A 26,650-nucleotide genomic window follows, 5' to 3' on the forward strand; every position below is an offset into this window, starting at 1 on the left:
CTGATGCATATTGTCGGTGTTTCATGATTGGATAAGTTTTTGCCTAATAATGAATTGCCTTTTTTCCATAAAATGTAATTATTAGTGTAATATATTCTTTTAATCAGAACTACAACATTTAAGCAAACTTTATTTAGTTATAAAACAGAAACTATCTTGATTGTTGGAAGCCTGCCAGCTCATCTGCCTGCTTTTGGGTCCTGTGGAGTCAATGTCAAGGTCATTGTTGCTAAAAACAGAAAATATGTTTCCAGTCAGGACACTGTTACTAAAATAGAAAATAGGTTTCCGGTCAATAACTAGAGTTTGGAATAAGATATTTTTATGAAATTTTTGTAAAGCAAGTTTTATAAAGACCTCACTTGGGATGGCTTTTTGGCCCCCTACGGTCAAGGTTACAGTTACTTAAAATATAAAATTAATTTTTCATGATTTACATTGCACATAGTTACATTGTTTGTTGCTTGTATATGTATTTCAACTTCAACAAATCTATCAACAATGGTGATAATTGAAACCTAATAGAATGTCTATCTGGTTTTATCTTGTTTCCATCGTTTTTGGTTAATTTTTATTTTATTTTTATTTTACTTTTATTTTCATTTATTTATTTATTTATTTTGTTTATATTGTTATAGTGTATACTATACCTGTATTAACGCTGGTAAATTTTATCTCCCCATATTATATCTTAGAATCTATGGTTAACTGGATCGACTATACATATCATGTCACTAAACAATATTATGTGCTAGTTTTTAAGTCTCTGACTTGTTGTTGTCATTATCTGAACTGTGATTTTTAAAAACGTTATCAAATTTCATATTTGATTTGTTAAACTGTTATTTTATAGATGTATATCCTTTATGCAAACATGATCTATGTTGTTGCAAAAATAAAAATCAATAGGGAGATAATGCGATTCGTAATCCAGAGATTGCTCGTTAGACCCTCGGGTAAGGCAGAATTACTCCGCCACTCTTTGGTTAGTTATTCATGAAAGTCGGTAAGATAGACTTACCGCCGCGCCAATATGTGACCCAAATGTGATAAAACTGGCAAAAAACATACAAACATGCATGGGCATCATGCAAGCGGTTAATACACTTGCAACTGAAGATAGAATTACACAGACATGCTACGTAGTACATTAATGTCATTATATGGAAATAAAATCACGCTTAAAAGTCAACCAATCGTTAATCTTTAAAGACAGATTGAATTATGAAGTACAAAATTCCACAGATATTTGACAAAATGTTTAATTTCGCACGAACTTCCCATATTTGTTTTTCTAACCTTCAAAAGTTTTGTTGGTTTCAGAATTATGCTATACAAAAATGCGTTCTATCTTTACAAAAAGTGTTTGCAAATTATATTTATATCATAAGAAAGTACAACTATACTATTAAGTTTATATAAACATAATCGGTTTTTTAATCAAATCTAATCCGTGTTATTGTAATTTTGACTTTAAGGATGCTATGCATGCTCTATCTGGAGTACATGGAGTGCTTGCAGCGTTACGTGTGGCGGTGGATCACAGACTAGATACTGTCAGTCACCAATTAGTTCTAGAACATCACGGGAATGTAATACTTATTGCTATAACCAAGGAACATACACCAATGGAAGGTGTCAATGCACCCCCTGGAGAACCGGAACATGCTGTTTAGGTACTTTAAAGAAAAAATACGTAACACTGGCGTTCTAAACAATAACTGTAAAGTATATGTTAATTGCTATTTGGAGAATATAGCTTTTTTAAGATAAAAGGATTCAATTGTTAAGCAAGCTTGGCACTATTGTGAAAAAAAGGTTCAGGAAATATATTGTCTATACAAAGCGCCATGACATTGATAGTTAAACTCTTTGATGAATATATAAATCATATATGTCGCTGGTAGGAGCATAAAAGTCATCCATACTATCAAATATTTTCTCTTTCTTTAAAAATAACTTACATACAAAACTAAGCAGGTAGTCGACCATTTAGTGTAGCGGTCTTTATTTTTTTTTTTTTTTGAATCCTGAATACGTGTAAAAGTTTTGTCAATATTGTCATTCTCATTTTTTCCCCGTACATATAAATGATGAGTACACAAAATATAGAAATATTGATCCATTTTGATAAACTGGTATTTTATGTAAAATACATTAACAGCCCACATAAACTCTATAACTTTCTTGAGTTTATCTTAAATCATTATTAAATGTAAATGTTATGTCCATAACGTTTTTTATGAACGGATTACGACATGAAAAGTATATATTTGTCTTTTTCAAACTTTTACTCCGCTTTACTAATTGACATATAGAGAACAGAACCGATAGGTTAGAGGTAACGAGGAGTTACCTTATTATTTATGTATATTATCAACGACAAATTGCATTTTATGCCTTAATTCTTTTGAATTATTTGAAACGATTTATCTAAAAAAATAACCTCTATAAAAGCTGAAGCCGCTTTAAACAAACTTATTTTATTATAGGTTGTCGGCATGTTTCACTTCCCCAATGTGTGTCCGGCTATCAAAGTTGTGGAGGGACACCAGATGGTATAAAATGCACGAAATGCAATGACGCTTATTATTCTACAGGATATATTACCCAGTCATCCAGATATAGTTATGCATGTAAAGGTAATTATTAATTTTTTTCTAAACGCTTTTTGTGCATTGTAAAAATAGTATTTTCATTCGTGCACCACTTTGCGGAGGGAATATAGATTTGTCAATGTCCTTCTATCCGTCTTCTAGCGGCTGTCCATATGTAGACCGGTTTGTGTCTCCACGTCTGATATTCCCAAAATAAGCAAAAAATACAATTTTTTGACTTCCGTCGTGTGCAACTCTTAAAATATTACTGCTAGTGTCATGGAACTTTCTAAATGTAAATGAATACCCTTGCAATAGTCAGGATTCTTTGTGACGATACAGCGAGATGTCCTTTGGAGACACGTTTTACTTTATTTAAATTGAATCGACTCAATATACAATTAGTATAATGATATTCTTTAATTACAAGTATATTTTCCAAAATATGAAATTAAAGTTCTAAATTGAATGTAGATGTATATGCATTATATTAATGGATTAAGAAACATTGCAATTTTACGATACGGTGATATATTTAGACGAGACGTGTTTATTACATGCTTTTCGGTGGTTTATAGAAATATATCAGTGATATAAAATTGGTAATTTCACACAGTGAAATTACCACGATAATTTCACTGTTTTAAATTTAAGCCCCTTACGTTGTTTCAGTGAAATACCAGCGTTGCACAGTACTGGGGACCAACTTAATGACGTGACGTCGTAAATGACGTCACGTTGTATGATTATTTGGCGCGCTTTTCATTAATTATTGGGATTAATGTCTTTTTAAAACCTTTCTTTGCATGTAATAAAAAGAAAATTTGTTCACCTTGTTAGAGGTAACGAGGAGTTACCTTATTATTTATGTATATTATCAACGACAAATTGCATTTTATGCCTTAATTCTTTTGAATTATTTGAAACGATTTATCTAAAAAAATAACCTCTATAAAAGCTGAAGCCGCTTTAAACAAACTTGATTTATTAAAGGTTGCCGGCATGTTTCACTTCCCCAATGTGTGTCTGGCTATCAAAGTTGTGGAGGAACACCAGATGGTATAAAATGCACGGAATGCAATGACGCTTATTATTCTACAGGTCTCATTACCCATTCATCCAGATATAGTTATGCATGTACAGGTAATTAATGAGTACTTTTCCCGACGCTTTTTTGTGTAGAATATAAATAGCGTTTTCATGCGTGCGCCACTTTGCGGAGGGGATATAGATTTGTCAATTTCCTTGACAATGTCCGTCTCTACCGCTGTCCATATGTAGACCGGTTTGTGTCTCCACGTCTGATATTCCCAAAATAAGCAAAAAATACCATTTTTTGACTTCCGTCGTGTGCAACTCTTAAAATATTACTGCTAGTGTCATGGAACTTTCTAAAAGTAAATGAATACCCTTGCAATAGTCAGGATACTTTGTGACGATACAGCGAGATGTCCTTTGGAGACACGTTTTACTTTATTTTAATTGAATCGACTCAATATACAATTAGTATAATCATATTCTTTAATTACAAGTATATTTTCCAAAATATGAAATTAAAGTTCTAAATTGAATGTAGATGTATATGCATTATATTAATGGATTAAGAAACATTGAAATTTACGATACGGTGATATATTTAGACGAGTATACATGCATATACACGTGTTTATTACATGCTTTTCGGTGGTTTATAGAAATATATCAGTGATATAAAATTGGTAATTTCACTGTTTGAAACAGTGAAATTACCACTTTGATAATTTCACTGTTTTAAATTTAAGCCCCTTACGTTGTTTCAGTGAAATACCAGCGTGCACAGTACTGGGGACCAACTTAATGACGTGACGTCGTAAATGACGTCACGTTGTATGATTATTTGGCGCGCTTTTCATTAATTATTGGGATTAATGTCTTTTTAAAACCTTTCTTTGCATGTAATAAAAAGAAAATTTGTTTAGTGTAGTGTAAGATCGAAATATATTTCACCTTGTGAACACCAAAAGTTCATATTTCACTCGTGGCTGCGCCACTCGTGAAATATACCTTTTGGTGCTCACTCGGTGAAATATATTCCGATCTTACACTGAACTAAACAAATATCCTCTATATCACGTACTATAACGTTGTTATCATATTGCAATATGTAACAAACTGATCTTTCCTCATAATCCAAACATTTAAATTACAAATATCAAAACTATTTCTTTCTTTAACTTATTAGTTATATGCAACTTTGATAGTACTTTCATCTAATTTAGTTTTTATAAAAGTGCATTTAACTTTCAGCATGTCCAACAATTGCAAATTGCAAACAAAGATATTGTTCTTCTTCTTCCAACACAAGGTGTAGAGAATGTATTGACGATCAAACATTATTCAAAAGAACGCAGTCGAATACCAAATGTGAGAGTAAGTTGTTCGTAATGGAAGTCAGACAGTTTGTTATGTTTTCTATCAGAGCTTTATTAAAAAGCAAAAGTGCTATACATTAGCACTGGTTTTTCTTCAGCGAATGATTTTACTGAAATAAACTGATTCAATTCCTTTGCTTTACTTAAAAAATTCTTATTTATAAAGAAAAAAATCAGCATGATAATATTGTCAATATACTTCACAGAAAGCTTTGAATGAAAGCTATCATTTATATATTTGTCTGTTTTTAAATGTATGCTTTCAAAGTCAAAAATCATTGCTTTTCATAAAATTGTCTATTGTAAAATTAATAAATTAATTTATGAGATCGTTCCATTCTTTATCTAAGGCTGCAATGTGATATAAACAATAGTGTAATTAAAAAAATTGTTCTTCTTTAAAGTTAAGTCTACAAAGTCACAAACAGTTTGTAGTAATTGCCAATATAAACAAATATCATTTTATTGTTAAACTGTGAGCCTGCAAAGCGAGAAACATCGAGAAAAACGTTCATTTTCTTAATATGGCCTTCAAGTTGTAAACCAATACTTTTATTTAAAGTCTCATTTTGTTAATGACGGTCTAAAAGTGAATACAATTTATTTTTAAGAAATCTGGATATTTACTGATTTGGGGTTCTGTAATTTTTACCATATGAATATGATGCTAAATATATATCATGAAGCAATCAGTTCACATAATTTATTGTAGTCCTCTAGCATTATAAAAATGATTGAAAATTGAAAACAGTAAGATATAGTAATTGATTTGCATTGCATATATACATACTGTTTAAAGTATAAAATCTAATCTATTACTTCGCTAGTCTTAAATACAAAGATTTTCAGAATTTTTGAATGGAAATATCTAAAACAATAATATAAAACATTGTCAAAATATTTCAACTGAACGGTGCCATTTTTATGTTTTGTGCAACCAGCAATTTATTGTACATACATCATTGGTGTTTTTCGTTTCAAGGAATGTGTGCTTGGAACAACCATTACTGTTGGCCCGGTTCTTGCTCGAACGATCTTACAAGTGGCTGTATATGTGCACCTGGTTTTAAAAGAATTCAGACATCTTCGGAGACGACATGTCATCCTACAAAATTACCTTCTTTCCTGTTATGCAATACAATATTCATTGGAACTCATGGTCAAAGCAAGCGAGCAAAGACCAATAAAGATGGCATCCAAAATTGCAGTTCAATTAAAGATACATATGGAAATTTCCAACTATCATTACTTCAATACGAATTGAAAACAGAATTAAAGATTCACATTTCTGGCTATAACCAGCCTGGTTACATCAGAAACTATAAATTTGGGGTGACAGACATTTCAATTAATGTCAATAAAATTGCAGCAAATGGTGAGTTTAAAGAAGTTTTACTTTCTGTTTTGAAATAGTTCTGTGTTTATAAGCTAAATTCATCATATACCTTAAGATATGCTTGGAATTTTAGACACATGTTTAGTATTCAGTTCGTCCGTTAAATATCAAATTGATATTCATACAAAAACGATTATTGATCCTTGGCAACATAGAAGCTATAAATACTGACTTTGATTATAAATTCAAAGTGATTTCTATTTTGTTTCCACACTTAAATGGATATTTTTCGATATCATTGATAAAGAATTCAAATAAGATAAAACAGTTTTGTTTAAAGATGACCTACCATAAGATACTAAAAACCTTTCTAGCGTAATAGTCTGAGTTAATAATAAACCAGGTTTAACGACAAGAATTAGCCATCAACAATTTGGAGATGCGTCACTGAACAAAACTATAAATTATGTGAGGCAGGACAATGGAACCATTCAGATAGATCAGGCATTGTCTAGTGTCAGGGAAGGCGACTCGTAAGTAATCTTGCAACATAGCTCACAATCCAGCTGTACTAAGGTACTAAATTTTGATGCAAACATGTATAAATTCATCTTTAAAATTTCTTAACTTTTAATTGTTCTAAAAAGATATACTGTCACCTATTTAAAATCTGATATCGGCTAGTACACTTATTCATTAGCACTTATTCATTATCCCTCATGTACAGACTTAATCAAACTGAGTTTGCCATTTTCATGTAATTTTTTGTGATTAATGCTTCCGAGGGATCACCTTTGTCTCCAGATTTTTGTACTGCACAACAGCAGGTGTCAAGTGCTTTGTGGCAGCAGTTAAAAGTTGCCCCGAACTTTACTTCAGTGTTGTTATATTTTTCTGGTCCATCGGGATCATTAATGCACTCTTAAGTGTTGAGTATTGAGTACCGCTCAAGCCGGTGCTAGGGAACGTATGGGATGTTGCATTTATTCATTATCCCTCATGAACATACTCAATCAAAACGAGTCTGCAATTTTCATGTAATTTTGTTGTGATTAATGCTTTCGAGGGATCACATTGTTTCCAGATTTTTGATAAGGCTGTTCATTTAATTTTGTAGACTTTGTATTGAGTTTGAGGCATTCGGAGGAGGGTATTTAGAGAGTAAAAATCTCATAACTCTAAAGGTGAATCCGTATGTCCAGTACCAAAAAGTCAGTATTAAACGCACTTTATGTTACACGTTCGATCAGACACCCCCTAGACATTGTAGAGATACTGGATCTTGCAATACAGAGCCTTTACATATCCTTCATCCTGTAACACGGTCTCCGATTAACCGGGTGTCATTTGCTGGATGGATTGATCCAATTCCTTTAAATGGATCAGCAAAGTATGCCTCCACAATACAGGATTATACAATAAGTGTTCATGAGGTAATTTCGAAGAAAGGACAGTTGCAACTTGACTATTCTACAATGTATATGAAAGTAATGAACGCTTCGAACACAGATACTTCTTTGTATCTTAAACCTGATAAACCAACATTGTATGAAGTGAAACTAGAGGTTAAAGATTTTGCCGGCAACGTACAAGAAGCAAGAAGATTTATGCTATATGATGATACATCATTTATTGAAACAAGAGGCGACAAACCAATCATTGTTGAATCAGCATCTTATCTTACAAACCATACATGGCAAACACGTGATACCATTTGTCTGACATGGAAAGATCATTTTATTAACAGATTCTATACAAATGATAATTTACTCGGCCCTATACAGCCAGAGCAAAACAGATTATTTACGGGTGTATATGAGCACAAGTTCGGATTACTATCGGTCCATGGTACTTTAAATGTGAACGGTATAATAAAGTTTTTAGCGACAGTATTTATTAATGGTAAACAAACTGTAGAAACTGAAGCTGCAAATATACAAGAGCAGTCATTTTGTAAAAATATCAGTAATAATGATGGCGATACTTTCACAATCACGGTACAAGCTATTGATATTGCTGGTAATACCAAACAAGAAAACGTAACTGTCTCTATAGACAAATCTAAACCGGAACTTGAATTAATGAATGTATCTAACAATATTGGCAAACTTCCAGCGGTAGAAGTGCCTACGTCTTCGCATAGTATAAAATTCAAAGCATTAGATCGTCATAGTGGAATACGAAGTATATTTTGGGTATTTGGAATAACAAATTCAAGCTTAAACATAGCAACAGGTGATATTAATGTTCATACCTTTAATAACTTACAGGTAAGCTGTATGCTTCTTTTTCTTTTTTATAACGTAATTCTCATCTTTGCTATTTCATTCCTATTTATTTCATTTCTTGTTTTTTATTTATTTTGATATTTCAATTGTTATACATCTGATGTGTAAAATATCATAATATGATAAGTAAACTTGCATTTAAGATAAGATATTTGTTCTATTGATAAAAAGAAAAGAATGGCATACTGTAATTATACATTTCCTTCCTTTCCTTTCCTTGATATTCTACATACCTACTAGGAAAATGTCTTTCTTTTATATACAGACTATTATTTTGCTTTTAATGCAGTCTTGTCATAATGGTACGTCAACGTGCGACTGTTTCGATGGCAAACAATGTGAATCATTTAGCTACACCCTACCAGTAAACGCATTAAATTTGTGCGACAAAAAAGTGAAAGATCATTCAAATAAAAACTTCTACATTTCAATCACCGCTACTAACTTCGCATTGTTGGAAGAGACTCGGTACATTGATGTTTCCATTGATTTTACCAGTCTAGATGAGTTATGCAAAACAACAAATTGTAAGTTAATTAACCTCTTTTCTTTCAAATAATCCATGACTATCAATCTTTTAGTTACATTTTAACTGTGGATTTTCCGTATTTCCAAATGATATTCAGATATAAAAACCTTATAGAGAAATGGCCCCTATATCGAAGAAGAACTGCCATAATTTCTTTGATGAAACATTTTATATCAGCATTTTAATTTTTATATTATATGTTCCTACTTTATAAATATGTTGCATTTTACAGATGTGACAATTTTTGTTGGTGTATCAAGCGGCATTTTAGTCGTTTTACTGGCCAGTATTATGACTTTTGTCATTCTAGGGGTACGACGTAGAAGGCGAAAAAGTAAACAAGGTATTGAAATGTTCTGTTAGCATACAAATTGCAGTAGTTATTTACATTCAGCTGTATAAATATTAAAAAAAGGCAATTTCTTGTAATGCATCCGTTTGTCATAACAGACAAAGCCTATAGTATTTAAATTACATAAACATGTATAGCATTCCATTAGCGGTCAAGGCATTGTTTAGTAACGTTTCGCACAGAATATCCAAAAGCGTGTAATTATATGTTTCATGATTTTTACCCAACGTACATTTCAATGGCTGTCATTCACAGCGGTCCTTGCATGGACATGGTAATATTCACGGAATAGCTTTACTTTAAAGAAAAATCATATTGCATTGGTTACATGAGAAAATATATGTTCAGCATAAGTTTTCTAGTCATTAAGTAGTCATGCATTGATGCAATTCTTAAACTTCAGGATCGGCTGAAAATAACGGAAACATTCTGTAAGTAGAGTTTCATCGTAATTTTAATGTTATTTATATATTTTAAAATAAATAAGAAAATGAAAAACAGAAAAGCGTTCTTTACACAAGACAAAAGCTTTAACCTACATTTGCAGACAGATGCATTCTTATAAATGTTTTAAGTGCAAACCTTCAATTCAATGTTGTTATATTTTTCTGGTCCTTCGGGATCTTTGTTGTCAACGCTGTTAAGTGTTTAGAATTGAATATCGCTCAAGCAAGTGCTAGGGGACATGAGGGATGTTGCACTTTTTAATTATCCCTCAAGTACAAATTCACTCAAATCGAGTCTGCAATTTTCATGTATTTTTGTTGTGATAAATTCTTCCGAGGGATCACCCTTTTTCCAAAAAAAATGTAAAGAACATTCGTTTTTCTCCCCTGATGTACATATCATGATGAATATGCTTCTTTTTGTTATTTATACTTCTGCAGGGAATCCTACGAGAACTTGGAAAACGTTCCAATGAATAAATCCAAAATTAAAAGCAAATATAAAGGCAGGTATGTTGTTTCATTAATAGAAACCTTTTCTGCTTCATTTAAAACATAGTTTTTTTTAGTGAATCAAATACCAAAAAGAATATAATTTAAATGTTGGATACCAAAGGAACCTTTGTCAATATATGTTTTGATTCACAATAGAATGATTTTATAAAAGGTCGTCCAAAACTTCATATCATTGGTTCTAATTTGTTATTTACCATTCTTGAGCAGTTTAGACATTTACTTTATTCATCGTATATCATAAACAGACACATTTTTAATCGTTTGATTTTGTATTCAATTAGTTCTTATAAGTTTGAATACATCAACAAATATATTCCAACATTGACTTACTTTATGAATTTCAACAATGATATCAATACCTAAAACTTTCTTTGTGTTAATATTGGTCTACAGATCTAATATTTTACATGTTGTGTTATTCCCATGTAAACAAATTGTGATGTAAGGGAGATAAAGATGCGCATGGGTATAGAGTTACAGGTGAATTTTGGCGTAAAGGTGCAGATATGTAGCTATTTTAAGGAGAAGATATAACAGTTTGACTATGTCACTCGTGAAAATACAATTTTTGTGTACATTTCATGAAATAAAATAACACCAACAAACAAAAAATCTCTATATCTATAGCTTTATTTTCGAGAACGGCTTCACATTTGTCTTTAGGCTTCTTAAATTATTGTGATGGCATGCAGTCACTTAATAATTGTTCATATTCAATAAAAATTGAAGGAAAAATATGCAAAGTTACAAAAACGGTATAGAGCGTAAATGAAATACACTCAACTATTTAATATTTTCTTTTCAGGAACAAAGGTCACTAAGAAAGCAAACCTGTAAGTTTTTATCTTACTCCTCGACTGAATGATATTTCATAATTCCTTTGAATGATGTTAGACTCATAATATACATGTTTATGTCTGGGTCAATTTATAGATATTTCTGTTTCAAGAGGTTGTTTGTCACATTTAAGTTTCATAGAGATGTCGTTTAGACACTATAATAGTTTTTTTCTTTAACTGGTATCAAATTCTTGTTTTTCCTGCTCACAAACGACCTGTAATATTTTTTTCAAGAGATAAAAACGAGTGACTGTCGATTAACATCCACCGTTAACTTCAGACTTGACACCCTGTGATTTTTTCATCTTTCATAGACTGAAAATAAAACATTTTGCATGTCATCGCTATAAGAGTAGTCATAAACTTGTGTCAGCCATGTTTCAGGTATTGAAAGATATACCGAAAGAAGGACTATGTTGAAACATTTAAATTTTGATTTTTTTATGTTTGAAACTTTATATATTAGAGGGAGAATATTTCGAAGGGTTGAAATAGAAAATTGTAAAATATTCTATCTTCAATTATATTTATTGACCATATTACATTTCATATTGACCTAATCTCGTACATTGTAGTTTTCTATTTTAATGTAAAGGAAAACTATTCCGTAACTTTCATTTAGCATCACTTATTGTCATTCTTTTTCTATTTGTCTGTTTGTGGCTTTAAGTGTATTTAGAAAGGGGCCGTTTGCGTGTTCATGTAACTGTTTTAATGTATTTGAATTGTTACCGCATTGTAGAGAGAATTATCAAAACCTTGATCACAAAGATGTATGTGCTGAAGAATCATATGATAATATAGCCAGTAAGTTATCTTAATAATGTTTTCACTTTTGTTTGTAAATGAAATAAGGACTTTACGTGCTAGGCAGAATTTAATATTTTGATAAGTCGAACGGCTGTTTCTATGTTTATGATGTTAAAAAATAATCTTCTTTTAATGTACACTTTTCGATAGTAAATGAAAATTCTACATGACGTACAACATGTACAAAAAAATAAACATACATTTCACGTATACATCTTCATCATATGTTTTACTTTTAATATATCTTGATATAAATCTAATATAGTATTTGCTGTATTGATATTTTAGTGCACCCAGAAGAAGGAAAAACCAGAAGGTAATCATTCTAAGTGTTACCTATTATAATATTTTACCAATTGTTCTAAAAAGACATGGTCATGGCACCAAAAGCACATGCTAACTATCAATATCTATTGTTTGTAATATCATTATGTGATTGCCGTAATGAAGTATTCGTTCTTTGCAAAAACCACAGTATTCAATTGCAATAATAATTTACGTGAATAGATAGTAATGAATAGATTAGGTCACATGGTTTTCAGTAGTATTTGACGTATACACAAATAAAGATTGATATCATTTATTAAGAGTTACTTAAGTGCACAAAGTGCATTAAACAGCACCGCAAATGAGGGACAATATATACACCATGGGCATTGAATTACACGTCTTTTTGGGGGAGATTCGTTCATTATTGCAATACATTGTAGTTTTAATGAAATTGTAAAATCATCATTATATCATGTCAACTTGTTTTCTAAGAATTTACCCTTACAGTTGATATTTTATATTGTCAGTAACACAGACCAAAAACCACAGCGAACAGAAAATAATGTTTATGAGGACATTGCTCGTAAGAAATGAATAAGTTTATATGATTCCGTTAACATAAATATTCATTATTGCATAGAACAAATTACTCTAAAAACAGACAAACAGGTCCAGAAACTTAACGACTACTTTAAATGTCCAATTTTAATCAAAATATAATTAAGACTGCTACGAATTTTACAAGAACTTAAGAGGATATTTCAGTATTGTACAACCTATAACCGCGTCGAAATTGATAACATTCATATTGCTAAAATTATATTAGGATTTGGATATAAAATGATATCGGGGTACAGATATGTGATGCTATCTGGATGTGTATAAGGAATAAAATTGGGTTGCAATAACCCATGTACAATTGCATTAACACCATAAGTACTAGGGAAAATACAACGGTTAAAAATAAAATTGAATAACGTAAGTCATATAATTCTTGCATCTGCATGTAATGAACTTTACCTTTCAGCATCGAAAGTCACTAAACCAGCACATTTGTAAATTGTTTTACCCTTCTCCAAGTCTTATTGAATAAAATACCATAATATCATTTGTGTTGGTATGTACAGTGTTTTCTTGTTAATGTGAAGAAACTTGGTTTTCTTCATTGTCATACATTTAGACATATAAATACAAAACATTTATTTCCAAATTTTCTCTAGCTATCTTTACTGTTTAATAAGTGTAAGCCTATACTTTAAATGGTACATCATTTAATCAGCCATTCACATTCATTGTCAAACATGTTTATTCTCCTCTTTTGTAGAGAAAGTTACCAAGATCTGAATGTCAAAGAGATATGTACTGAAGAGTCATATGATAAGATAGCTAGTTAGTTGTTTAAATAACATATTTAGCATTACATGTAATAATATTTAGGTCATAATAAGCTATAACATGCAGTACAAAAAAAATCATTTTCAAAGGTCATGCTATATCATAAATTCTGATTCTATAATTACAAATAAATAAGGCAAATAATATATGATAGACAAGATCAACAAGAAAAGGCAACGTTCAATGAAACGAGCCTGATTTTCTACTTCCATGTATACAAGTGTTATTTCAGGTATTCAAATGAATATTATTCAATCTTGGAACGGTGATACATTTACGTTATAATACATTTATGTAAAATATTAATGTAATTTCACCATCATTTTTTTTATTTCATTATCATCTTTATTTTTAGATATATGATTTTAACATTGATATTTCAGCACAAGTGCCTGAAGAAAGCGACAATACTGAAAGGTAACTATTCTGATTTTGGACTTGGGGCTATTTCTTTCAGATTATTTTTATTTCTACCTGCTCACTGACCTTTATACACTTAGATAGACATAATGTCACTTTAACGTTTTACAGATAAAATGCAGTACAACATTTGTGACAAAAATGTTAATTATTACATTAGACAGTCCCTTTGCCCCATAATTAAACTTCAAATATATCGTACAGCATTATTCTCATGTTGTGTACTGGTATGTCAACTGAGATTTACTTTTCAGAAGTACAGATCAAAGTCCAAAGCGAGGAGAAAGTCATATTTATGAGGACATTGCCCGTAAGAAATTCAGTCTTCGTAATATCTCACACTAATTTGATTCATATTTTTTCCTTATGATACAGACACGCGAAATATCCAATAGAAGCTTTAACCTAAAGGAAGATATCTTAAAGGTCAATATAATCTTGTTAAAATAATTTAAACTTTTTACATTCTGTATGAGGACGTAATTGGTCAAACAGTTGGAAAGTATACTTAAGTCTTCATATGAAAAGCTTCAGTATTCAGTACTATAACATGTATTTGTCCGCGACAACAATGAACATGAGTTTGAGATAATTATCAGTTACATTTTAAGAAGCCTCCTTTATAAGAACATCTTTTTATCATATGCAGAAAACAACCTGAAACGACCAGCTCCAGAAAACGACATAAAACGACCACCTCCAGAAACTGACGTAAAAATACCACCTTCAGAAAACGAAGTTAAAATACCACATCCAGAAAACGACATAAAAAGACCACATCTAGAAAATGACGTAAAAATACCACCTCCAGAAAACGACGTAAAAATACCACCTCCAGAAAACGACATAAAAATACCACATCTAGAAAATGACGTAAAAATACCACCTCCAGAAAACGACGTAAAAATACCATCTCCAGAAAACGACATAAAATTACCACCTCCAGAAATCGACGTAAAAATACCACCTCCAGAAAATGACGTAAAAGGACCACCACCAGTAAACGACGTTAAAAGAACACCACCGATCTCTCCAAGATGCGCAGTGAAACAATCAAATGATCGCAAAGCCTGTGCACATGAAACGAACATTTACGGGAATTTGATAGTATAAGTTTTATATCACAATGAAAGAATTCAAGTTTCTAACAGAATATTCATTTATGTATTTGAATAATACACTGAAGTGACGTTTGTTTAGTTCATTAAATTCCATATTTTGTCAAGAAAAAATATAGGTCCAGGTTGTGAGAAATGTTAAACATTTTGTTATATCTCAAGAAAAGGTCAAAACCTGTTATTTTCATTTTTTGTCCCTTTCATTGCTTCCCATTTGCAGAATGTGTACAATACATAAAGGCATTTTTCTTATTTGAATGGGGCTTCTGGTCTGGTCGGGACTACTATTCCTGGCATGTTCTATGAATGTGTTGAGAGGCTACGAGAAACACCGAAGGGCAGGTGTTGATCTGTCATATAAGTGTAGTGGTCGTCTCCTTGAAATTGCCATTTTAGTCCTGTTGCTTTGTAATTGGATGGATGAATTTTCACTGATCTGAACGCGGACGCTAAATCTATTTTTGCAAAATAACACTTAGGTATCACTTAGTCCACGGCATCCTGTATTGATTGATTTTAAAAGTGATTAGTAGACGCAAAATAATTTAAAGATGAACCCGTTGGGCGGCTGCAATCGTGGATCAACCTAACTTTGTTTGAATCTTTTTTAGGAATAGTTCCTAGTGCAGACACAATGAAAGGTTGTTCATGCACAATTTTATAATGTCCATTAGCTAGTTCATTTTTGATCTGAGATTCAGATCGCGCGCGCATATTCCCGACGTGGCAGATTTATAATTGTCCATATTTACGGGTTTTTTAATAGCTTCTGGGTCGACTATATGAAAGCCCTATTTAATTCCTGTTAAGAGAAATTCACGTTCACATATATTTGGAAGGTTGCGCTCCCATGGGTCATAATTGAGTGACGTAGTTGTATGTCACATAGAGGAAGATGGAGGTGTTGCCTGTTGCACATTTTATGAGGAAGTTGTCTGTTTGTTGTGTAATTAAGTGTGCCGATATCGACAATTTGTACCAAACGGGCAGGATCTCTCCGCTTTGAAAATACGACAATCTTCACGTGGCTGATTGGAAGTTGTACCTGATGTCATATTCTGTCGGACACGCTTCGGGATGAGAATTTGTAATATATGTGGGGTGAAAATGATCCCCATTGGAATTGATGTTCTGTCTGAAGTTCTCTATACGAGTGGTCAAAATTAAGCACATTATTCCATTCGTATATTTCGGCGAATTCGTAGACTTTGATTGTGTACGCTAGATAATATTCAATAGTGGTGCGCTGCATTCCCCTGTCGACAATAGATGGTTAAGCAGTCGCATATTAGCGGCTCCCCATTCTTCAAATATGGGTCATCCTCCTCAGTTCGCAAGACCAGCATCTCCGCATCGACTGTGCCTGTTTTTTAGGATAAATTCCTTCCGACTATTTTGCCGTCTTCTCTTACATTTTTTGTCAGGAATTGTGTAATATGGACCGCTTTTTGAGATTTTGCTTTTAATGTTTTAGACGATAATTAAATTTGTATTGATGTTCACATGTACATGTATATTATCATTAACGGAGGGTCACGTGAATTTTATATGTTCCATATTTTTTGTTGTCTTATTAAACTGTTTTTATGTAACATTTCTTGCTTAATGATCATTTGTCATACTTATTCATGCTTTGTTTCAAATGAATATTGTTAGCTTAATATTTCTGATCGCACATTATAATTTGTCATAAATTACGTAATCTTACCTGCTGCACATTTCGTAGTTGATAGCTATAGATAGTTTTAGTTAATAAAGATCTCAGTATCCCTTATTTGTCATTGCTTTTTGATTAAATAGAATTAAATCTTTTTAATTTCATTTAGATTTTACAAACAGCAGCGCCCCTTTGCAGTGCCCCGTTTAATGCCACGTGACGTGCCCAATGGGATTCTGGGAGTTACCATGAATCGCTGGTCAGTTTTAAGCTTGCTTTCTAGCGCTATACATATAATAAATATGCTCAGCAATTTACCACCCTTACCCTCCCTTTTTTTCTTTAATATTTTTTTTTATTTCATGCTTTTTAACCAGAAGTAGACGACGATAACTAAATCTGTATTGATGTTCACATGAACATGTATATTATTATAGACGGAGGGTCACATGAATTTTATATGTTGCACATTTTTTGTTGTCTTATAAAACTGTTATGTAACATTTCTTGCTTAATGATCATTTGTCATACTTATTCATGCTTTGTTTCAACTGAATATTGTTAGCTTAATATTTCTGATTGCGCATTATAATATGTCATAAATTACGTAATCTTACCTGCTGCGCATTTCGTAGTTGGAGCTATAGATAGTTTTAGTTAATAAAGCTCTCAGTATCCCCTCATTTGTCATTGTTTGTTTTGTTTTTTTGATGTCCCAATTAATTGTGAATGACTAAGGAATAAAATATCACAGAAATCATTTTTTCAATAAAATAACTGTTTATTCGTATGAATGTAATATGCAAGTTTGGCTGCTTAATAAGCTGTTAAAATAGTATGTTACGAAATAAAATTATTCATACAGTAAACAAACAAGCTACGAAATGTTGCTTCATAGTTGTTTGACAGGTTTTACAAGTACAACTATATAAGTATATATTTATATCATTATGGTTCAAGGTGGCTCCTTTGTTACTAGTAGTTAACTTCTGAGCGAGTAAAATAGAGAACGGCATAGAAGAGATATTGTTTGTTCAAATTATCTTAAATTAAATACATATACTAGATTGATTAAAGTACACATCATACAGTAGAAGACATGAACAGTTTGTGATGCATGTGTTTAAGTAAGAAATTGAAAATTAAACTGCCAATCTCCATGTGACTTTCAACGTGGACAACATCATCGACCATTAAAGATTCATTAAGTTGAGCCTGATATAAATAGATTTAATCATTTTCTTCTCGGTTTTAAAACATGCATTTCATGATACAGAATAGTGTTTACATTACTTTATAAAAGTACTTATATAATAAACCCCATTTAAATGTTCAACCTAACATTACAGGCAATATTATATTGTCAATGTCTCAACATTCTATCAGAATAAATCCGTGAAAAAAACTTAGTACGTTTTTTTTTCAAGTTAATTACAATATAAGTATTTTTCACGATCTGTTTGAAATATTTAACAGGTTAGAAACAAGCATTGAAATGCAATATCTCAGGTAAATAACGTGGAAACGACATTTCCTCTGCTGGCTGTAACCTTTAATATACAGAAAACGATATTAGTTTATATAGGTTATACAAATTCATTAAATCTGAATTGTGCAACATTTCTAGTCTACTGCCTGAAAGGTCTAAAATACATAGCACATTTTAGTGTCTAACAGAAATATACTTTGTTGTTTTTGTGCCTTATATATAAATATTGTGTTAAAGTCACATTGAGCCATGTTTTTTTTAAACTGTTTGGCACTTTGTTGAATATTTCTTTCAAACAATGTAATCGTTCTCCTTAAAATATCCCACCAAACTAATTGAAACGACTGTTTCATATAACCAGGGAGGATAACTTGTGTATAGTGGTTATTCTGGATGGTAACAACTGATCTCTCTAAGTACATTGGTTCATTTCTTTTTATTGTATAAATATCGACGTACGTATCGGTGTAGGACATTGACGGCAGGAATTTGAACTTTAGTGTGGAGAAACAGTCTGAGCAACGTTGGTTCGCTGATTTTAACATTAGTCATTTAAGCATGTGTCGTAGCTCCGATCATAGTAACAAATCTTTGAGTCACATGACAACAAATACTTATGCAAGCCATTTTAAATTATGATTTAATCATTAAGTCATTACTTCCCAGTTTTGTCAATTTTGACAATATTGCTATAATTATATTTCCACAAATATTTTAAAGACGTTATCATATGGTATCTATAAAATCATGTACCTTGTTATTTGAGACAGAAAACAGCTATACAGCTTTCAAAATTTTCTAATGCAACATTAATATATTTAGCGATTAGATCGTTAACTTTAGTCATATGATATGTATTACTATTCCTTTTTATATTTTAAAATTTTATAAATAAATGTGAACACAGCGTATTAAATGAGTTGTCATTCATATAAGATAATCAAAATTGTCTTCCGGTTATATATTTGCTTCTATTAAGCTTTTATTGGCATTTCACAGTCAAAAATTGTAGACGCAAGGCTAGCATACCCACCCTAACCCCGCCCCCTGTGTATTTTGTACACCTATATAGTATTGAAGCTTAGGGTATATGCTATCGATTGGCACTTGTTGTTTACCTGAAAAGTTTACCATGAATCCAATAGAACAAGTTGATTATCTGCCCTTGAATAATATTTTTTCTATATAAGTTTTATAAGATTTCTTCAGGTATCTTCTCTATGACGGCGTAAGTTTTTTTATCTAAATATTGTTTAGAGTTGTAAATATATGTTTTATGATTTATACAAAAAGTTTTAAGTTTTAACATAAAAAATAACATAATTAATGGTGTCCGCCATTTTAAAATGGCCGCAAATTATTATAAAGATAAACACTTCACAACAATATTCAATGTGTTTATACCCATTTATAAATAGTTTGATGTAATCATTAATTATATAAGATATGCTTACTGAAACTAACTCTATGCTAGGTAGAATTCTAAAAAGTCAACTCTTGAATATTATTTCAATTTTATAGAGATATGAACCATAATTGTCTGGGGTCGCTTTAAAGTCTGAGTTGCCTTAAGAGTTCGATAAGATATTTTTAATTGAATTTCATGCGAATACTGACTTTTTGTCTCTCTAGAAACTAATATACTCTCACTTATATGAGAAACAATTTTAAAAAGTTGGTAGTTGACTTCTCCGTTCCGTTCCTGCTTCTTTATATCCATATATCTATATTGAATAGTATAGCTTACAAGTACCACAATGTCTATTTGACAGAAAGGCTGCTCGTTGAGTTCCACCAAAGGAAACTGTTCTTACCCTTATTTTATTTAAAATGACTTAAGCCTTAAGTTGGTAGTTTTTCATTATTATTAGAAAAAATAATTGAAATTAATGTATTACATTTCATTATCATTGTTACTCCCCTTTAAAAAACATTATAAAGTTACTTCCCGTATTGCGCCATTAGAAAAAGGCAGACAACATAATAAGTATGCTTTTCCTTTAAAATCAATTGTGTTAGAGTGATTTTGTTGATAAAATCGTTTTTAAAAAATGAAAACACGGCAATATGACAGCATAAGACATTTTTTGTACATTTCACTCATCTCTAAATTTTTTGGATTGGAGATATGTAACAATTTTACTCTTGCCCCCCTGGAAAAATTTTGTTTTTCCCCCTTAAAAAACCCCCCTTTCCCAATTTTTTTGCAAAGAATTTGATAAAAAAAAAAAAATTTTTTTGGGGAAAAATTTAAACAATCCTGAAGAATTGCTGAATACTTAAAAACTGGGAAATAAGATCCGTTTATCAATACTTATAAGTTTCGACATAGGAAATGTTTCGGGTTTTGCTGTTTCATCTGACTTTCTCTGGTTCATGTGTCGGCGACTGCTAGAACATGACAAACAGATTGTTCCAAGTTGGGCTGGCTGGATCTCTCTAACCCCTGAGTTGCAAGATCAAACATCCTCTACAGAAGAGTGCATGCCTCCTGTTTATGCCCAAAGTATAAAAAAAAGCCACTGTTCAGAAAATCCTAGAAATTTCAAGTGTTTCAAGACCTGTTAACCAACAATACCTTTGATTTGGCTGCTGCTAAAAGGCATATTCTATAGTATGGAAAATCCGACTAAGTACAGTGATACTATCATACATCGTTTGCTAGGTTCATACCTTTCCTGATAGAGTTGAGTGAATGTGTTAATGTGTAAACAGCTGAAACTCTCGAAAGAAGACTGCTTTTTGGAGAGTTTGTAGCAGCAGTTATCCAAATCCACAATCCTAGCGCATTGGAAGATATCAACCAAGTGTTAAATGTGCTAGCTGAGAATCAAAGACGTGAACACCTTGAAAATGTGTTAGCAAATGATTCTGTCATTGAATTTTACAAGAGGCATCAATATCACATAGATACATAGATAAGACGGCACAGTTTTGAATGTATTTATTGTAAAGATTTGGCTGGTTCTTCGTTTTATGAGAGCCATGAAGGAAAATGATCTTGACCTATACATATCAACATTATAAAATATACTTCAATTATTCTTTGCATATGATCATCAAAACTATGTAAAATATCTATCTGTATATGTTCTTATGTTGATAAATTGATTCAACACACCCAGGATCAAGAAGGCTTCTTAAGAATAACGGATTCAGTGAAAGCAGATCCAATGTGCCTGGCTCCAGTAATGCTATTAATATAACTATTGTGTAAATAATAAAAATACATGCAAAGTTTCGTAGAGGCATAATATGATTCAGCAGAAACTGTGCTGCCTACTACAGATGGAGTCAAACACGACCCTCGAGAGCCAGCTATATTCGGCCTGGCTGGCATATCATCGGCGGATTCTCCTACACACATTGATACACAACCAGCACATATATAGCTGCATTTGAAAAATAATGTCACGAAACTCAAAAAATCTATATTCAACTTTATGAATCCATTTCCAACAGATTATAGGGATGTGTTGTTCTATTTAAGTTCAGGGGTTTCTGCACCAGAGGAGATCGAAAAGAGTCTGTTTGATGCCTACCGAAATGGATTTGAAGCACACAAAAAGCTCGCCCAAGAACGTCTGGTTGATAAAACCGTTAGTTTTTATGCTCCACTGAAGAAGCATAACTTAAAAAACCTTTGCCGATACAAAGAAATTTAAGAAAGTGACATAAACTCAGAACAACCTTGCCGAAGTTAAGGCCGCTGGCAATGTCTTCGGTCAGCTTATCATATTATAAGAAGAAAATGACATTATCCTTGAGACTTGACACTAACGTACCCGCTTGGACCAATCCCTTGGTCTCTAGCTACAGTGGATGGCTTACCAACAAAGACTGACGAGACAAAACTAATGTATGATCTCGAAGGCGATTATACAATGAACAGAGGTCATGTAACAAAAACATAATATACATGCATATATCTTCAAGAACTTTCTTGTCTCTTTTCAATCCTTTAAGACGCGCTGAAAAAGATTTTGAGATTATCAAAATGCGAGTGTGCAGACTTTGTGACAGATATGTACAAAGCAGAATTTATCAAATTTGCAGAAATGTCACGAAGAGAAATGAGTGATACATACCTGATGAAAGGCAACAAAACCAAAGTTCTGCAAGACTGGAAAGACTTGTAATAATAATAAAAATAAGAAACAATTGATAAGATTGATATTAGAGGAATTGTCTAAAGATAAATATGCAGGGAAATTGGACAGAAGGAGAATCTTGTTCTTGTAAAGAGACATGTGTATGCCCCCAAAGTAAAGATGGAAAAGTAGAAGGAATACCGATTACAGGTCTACATACGTCTCAGGAGGAAGCCGATACCAGAATTATGCTACATATACAACATGCGGCTGAAAATGATGACAAAGCATACATTGTACAATCTCCTGATAGTAATGTTATGGTATTACCTCTAATGTAAGCACAGTCTATCAACAGATAAATACTATTTGACACTGGTGTGGCTAATTATAGGAGACTTTTAAAAGTAAATGAAATCATTGATAGACTAGGAGACGATCTTTGCAAAGCATTGATTGGGCTACATAGTTTCACCGGATGTGATACCTCGAACCCTTTTTTATGAGGAGAGAAAAAATGTAGCCGTAAACATTTTTTAAATATCCTGAATGTATACCAATGCCAAGTTTTCAAGAGAATGTGCGAGGGTGTTGATATTCAAGAAGAAGATTTCAAAATTCTAGAACAGTTTGTTTTCATTTTATACAGGAAAGAAAATAAAGTGACAAAAATAAGTTGCGCGTTGACATTTTCAGACAAAAGTTTAAACCAAATGCAGACATACTTACAATTCAATGTCATTTCATACCAGACTCAATTATACATGCGAACATGCAGAAAACCTTTTATTTGGCATTTCTCAAAAAATAAAGAACCTTGATATTCATACTTAATAATGATTGGCGAAGTCCTCTACCTGTTCAGTTATTCAAAAAGGGCATTTTATCAATTTGCCTATATTTATTTTTCCCCCACTTTGAAGGATATTTAAAATAGTCTTTTTTTTTCTTTAAATAATATGTTATATCATATCTCTTTTTAGAAAGACCAAGTGTCTTATTTTAATTATATTGGCCAAATTTGACTAAAATTAATTTATTTATATTGGCAAAATTGACTAAAATTGATTTTAAAACATTTCAAAGTACCTAGACCGTATCCCACAATGTAAAACAATATACGTTTAAGAAACATTTGGCAAACTTGAAAAACATTACTAGATTATCTAAGCACACTAAGCAGATAATAGTCACACAAGTATTTAAAACAGGTTTGGTAGGGTAACATTTTTATACATATTTCAAACATTATGACTAGCCAGTAAGGTTTGTAGTTGGATGTTTTTGTTTTGTTGTTGTTGTTTTTTGTTTAGTTTTTCGTGTTGTTTATTTAAGAAAAAATGTTTCTTGATGATAAAACAGAATATTAAGAGTAATTTCTGAAGAAATGACAATATAATGCTCTGTTGTTATCACTCCTTCTCTTCATGAGAATTTTGGCATTCTTGGCATTCAAACTACATAATGTATATTTACTACAAACATTTTACGTTATCATTTGTCAGCTTGCTGTAAATAATTCATTTTATGTAAATACACTGTTATAACTATACAATTAATGTTATAATTTTTGCAAATATGTTTATACGTACATTTAAACAGCTTTGTATCGTGACTTTAAAGATTTCTTCTTCTGCAGAAAATATTATACTCAGCGAGTACAATGTCAACTTGAATAATATATGATAGAACGTTTATCAGCTCTGACCTAGATATAAACTACACTATAACCACAAAATGAAACAAATTGTGGGTACTTTGACTTTTATTGTCATATCTCGAAAGATTGCTTAAACATGTCAACACACCTTAATAAAAAAAGTTTTTCTGTTATTAGACATGAGAGAAGTATTGGTGCTTTAGAGATTTGTATTTTAGTACTGGAAAATAGTAATGCTTAAAGTATTTTCTGGTTAATTTTACCGAACACTTCATTGCATAGAGGTTTGATTATAAATATTAAATACAACCAAAACATCGACCTTAAGAGGCAATTTGTATGTAGATTCGTAAATGTATCTGATAAGTATCTTAAGTTTACTGTAAACGTGATATTTATTCATTTTAATATGTACCCAGGGCTTTTCTTACCAAAGTTGTGAACGGGCCTGGGCCTGGTCATTTTGTGAAAAAAATAGCACGGTAAACAGGGAAATTGTGAAAAAGTAATTTTTGAACAAATTAAAGGGAAGAATGCTTTAAATATTTTAACTCACTGATTCAAATCTGGTCAAAACTGAGTTTCTACACATTTATCCATATCCTATTGGATTTATAAAGTAAAACAAAAACAATCTAGTATCTAAAATCAAAGTATGATAATTTGCGAAATCTGCAAGGAATTGTGAATTTTTTCCCTCTGTTTTGTAAAAATTAGAGAAATTTTGGATTGTGAAGGGGCCTTTTATAGGCCCCCATTATAGAAGGTAAACAAGCCCTGGTACCTTTAAAACCTTTTTTTGGTCAAAGAACAGAAATGAACCAGATACCTAAGAATATTTGCTATAGTATCGTTTTCTTTTGTTGTGAATAAATGTTTGAAGTGTTGTACATATTATGAATATGAGTTTTCTTTGTAATTTTTATTATAAATGTAGGTCTTATTTGTTTTAACATTTTGTACTTGTATATCGCATAGATGACTCTTTGTACCATGAACTTAAAATGCATATTTATGTTTAATATTATGTTAATGCTCTTTAGCTATGGAGGAAATAAAGCTAATAATAATTATTGACTTCTGTTTAAAGTTGCATGCCTCCAGATGAGCGATAATATTTCAATAACATTAAACTTGAGAAAAATGTACTAAGATTCTAGGAAAAGTAAAGTTATTCAAGATTCAAGTAATAATTTAAATGTTATGTGCAATTAATGACTGATTTTTTTGTATTTATAACTATATTTCTACTGCGTTACTAACTCAGTAGGGGCTAGTTTGCATATTTTGTCCCATTTGTAGTAATTTACGTGGGTTGTAAGTGCCATTGATACTGTGTAAATTGCTTCCTTTTGGTTATTTTACTAAATAAGACTTTTAAACACATTTTTAAAATGTTCATGAAAATTAGCTTGAATCTGGAGGCGTGCTGCATTAAACGGCGTTAGTATAACATTATATAGAGCAATAAGTTTTTCTACTATGGCAGGTATTTAAAAGATATATTGGTATGACACCAAATTTAAATGCAACGAGAAAAGAACAGTAGTTTTTATTCTTTGGAATCGCTAAAATATCGCATCGTATTGGACTTTCCGTGAATACTATTATATGAATTTGTATGAGAATGTTTAATAACTTGTAAATATTATAATAATATCTCCAACAAATGTTGAATTCTGCTTAAGCAGGCTTCTGGAGAAAGGTAAGAAACGGTTTCATGTTTTATTGTAACATCAATATTATTTTGTACAACGACATGATTGTTAAATGTCTTTATGTACATTCAAACAGAGATGTTATATCATGATCATTCTGTACTTAAATCAGCGCTAACATTCTGGTACCTTCAGTACACTCAGTATTACACTTGCTCAATGGATGATTGGAACTCTAACATGAGCATTGTAGTGTATCATAGGATATATTGTCTATTTTATATACATCTTATCGACTCATTTAAAAGTTATAAATCCTATGTTACGAAAAGGCACATTTATTTTCAGATTTGATCCTTTTTTCAGCATTGTACATATTTTGTTATTTATTATTGTATGTTAAATGTGTACCATGTTTGAAAGAAAATATGTTAAAATTAAACTACTCTAAATGCTGTTCGGTGAAAGTAGCCTGTGATATGCCACTTTCTCTTGACTACATAAAAATGTACACGTGACATAACATGAAATTACCTTAAAATCTTAGTCTAATCTGAATACGTTTGAAGCAAATCAATCACTAATTATCATTAACTATAAATTATAGTCCTTTTTTATTCGGGTCTTTGTAAACCATGAAACCAGTTATGGAAAAATGTAATCCATTCTTGGCTATCTAAATACCAGTAATATAATCTTGTCCTTTATCCCCATGGTCTGTGCTTGTGTTGTCTGTGCTGCCGTACCCTAGGTGTCATTTTCACCTAT

The 26,650-nt window shown here is 31.6% G+C and overlaps 1 protein-coding gene across 4 annotated transcripts in view; it reads left to right on the forward strand.

Annotated features, from left to right (window-relative positions):
- The window catches only part of LOC132734467 (uncharacterized), a 28,885-nt gene extending 11,220 nt beyond the window's left edge, over nt 1–17,665 (forward strand). For 2 of the 4 annotated variants that reach the window (XM_060721209.1, XM_060721208.1), the window contains exons 2-18: nt 1,479–1,676; nt 3,591–3,740; nt 4,884–5,006; nt 5,991–6,383; nt 6,748–6,877; nt 7,462–8,614; nt 8,922–9,159; nt 9,394–9,504; nt 9,917–9,944; nt 10,401–10,465; nt 11,278–11,308; nt 12,057–12,121; nt 12,413–12,440; nt 12,922–13,783; nt 14,173–14,206; nt 14,464–14,519; nt 14,859–17,665. In XM_060721209.1, coding sequence (XP_060577192.1) covers nt 1,479–1,676; nt 3,591–3,740; nt 4,884–5,006; nt 5,991–6,383; nt 6,748–6,877; nt 7,462–8,614; nt 8,922–9,159; nt 9,394–9,504; nt 9,917–9,944; nt 10,401–10,465; nt 11,278–11,308; nt 12,057–12,121; nt 12,413–12,440; nt 12,922–12,988 — 2,780 coding nt within the window. In that variant the 3' untranslated portion in view covers nt 12,989–13,783; nt 14,173–14,206; nt 14,464–14,519; nt 14,859–17,665. Of the gene's footprint in view, nt 1–1,478; nt 1,677–3,590; nt 3,741–4,883; nt 5,007–5,990; nt 6,384–6,747; nt 6,878–7,461; nt 8,615–8,921; nt 9,160–9,393; nt 9,505–9,916; nt 9,945–10,400; nt 10,466–11,277; nt 11,309–12,056; nt 12,122–12,412; nt 12,441–12,921; nt 13,784–14,172; nt 14,207–14,463; nt 14,520–14,858 lie in introns of those variants that run through there. The other 2 variants (XM_060721211.1, XM_060721210.1) reach the window with 2 other exon arrangements.
- Nucleotides 17,666–26,650: the final 8,985 nt, after the last annotated feature.

This window comes from Ruditapes philippinarum, unplaced genomic scaffold (genome assembly GCF_026571515.1).
Source record: "Ruditapes philippinarum isolate M1 unplaced genomic scaffold, ASM2657151v2 ctg1454_1_1_1_1, whole genome shotgun sequence".
Taxonomy (NCBI): Eukaryota; Metazoa; Mollusca; class Bivalvia; order Venerida; family Veneridae; genus Ruditapes; species Ruditapes philippinarum.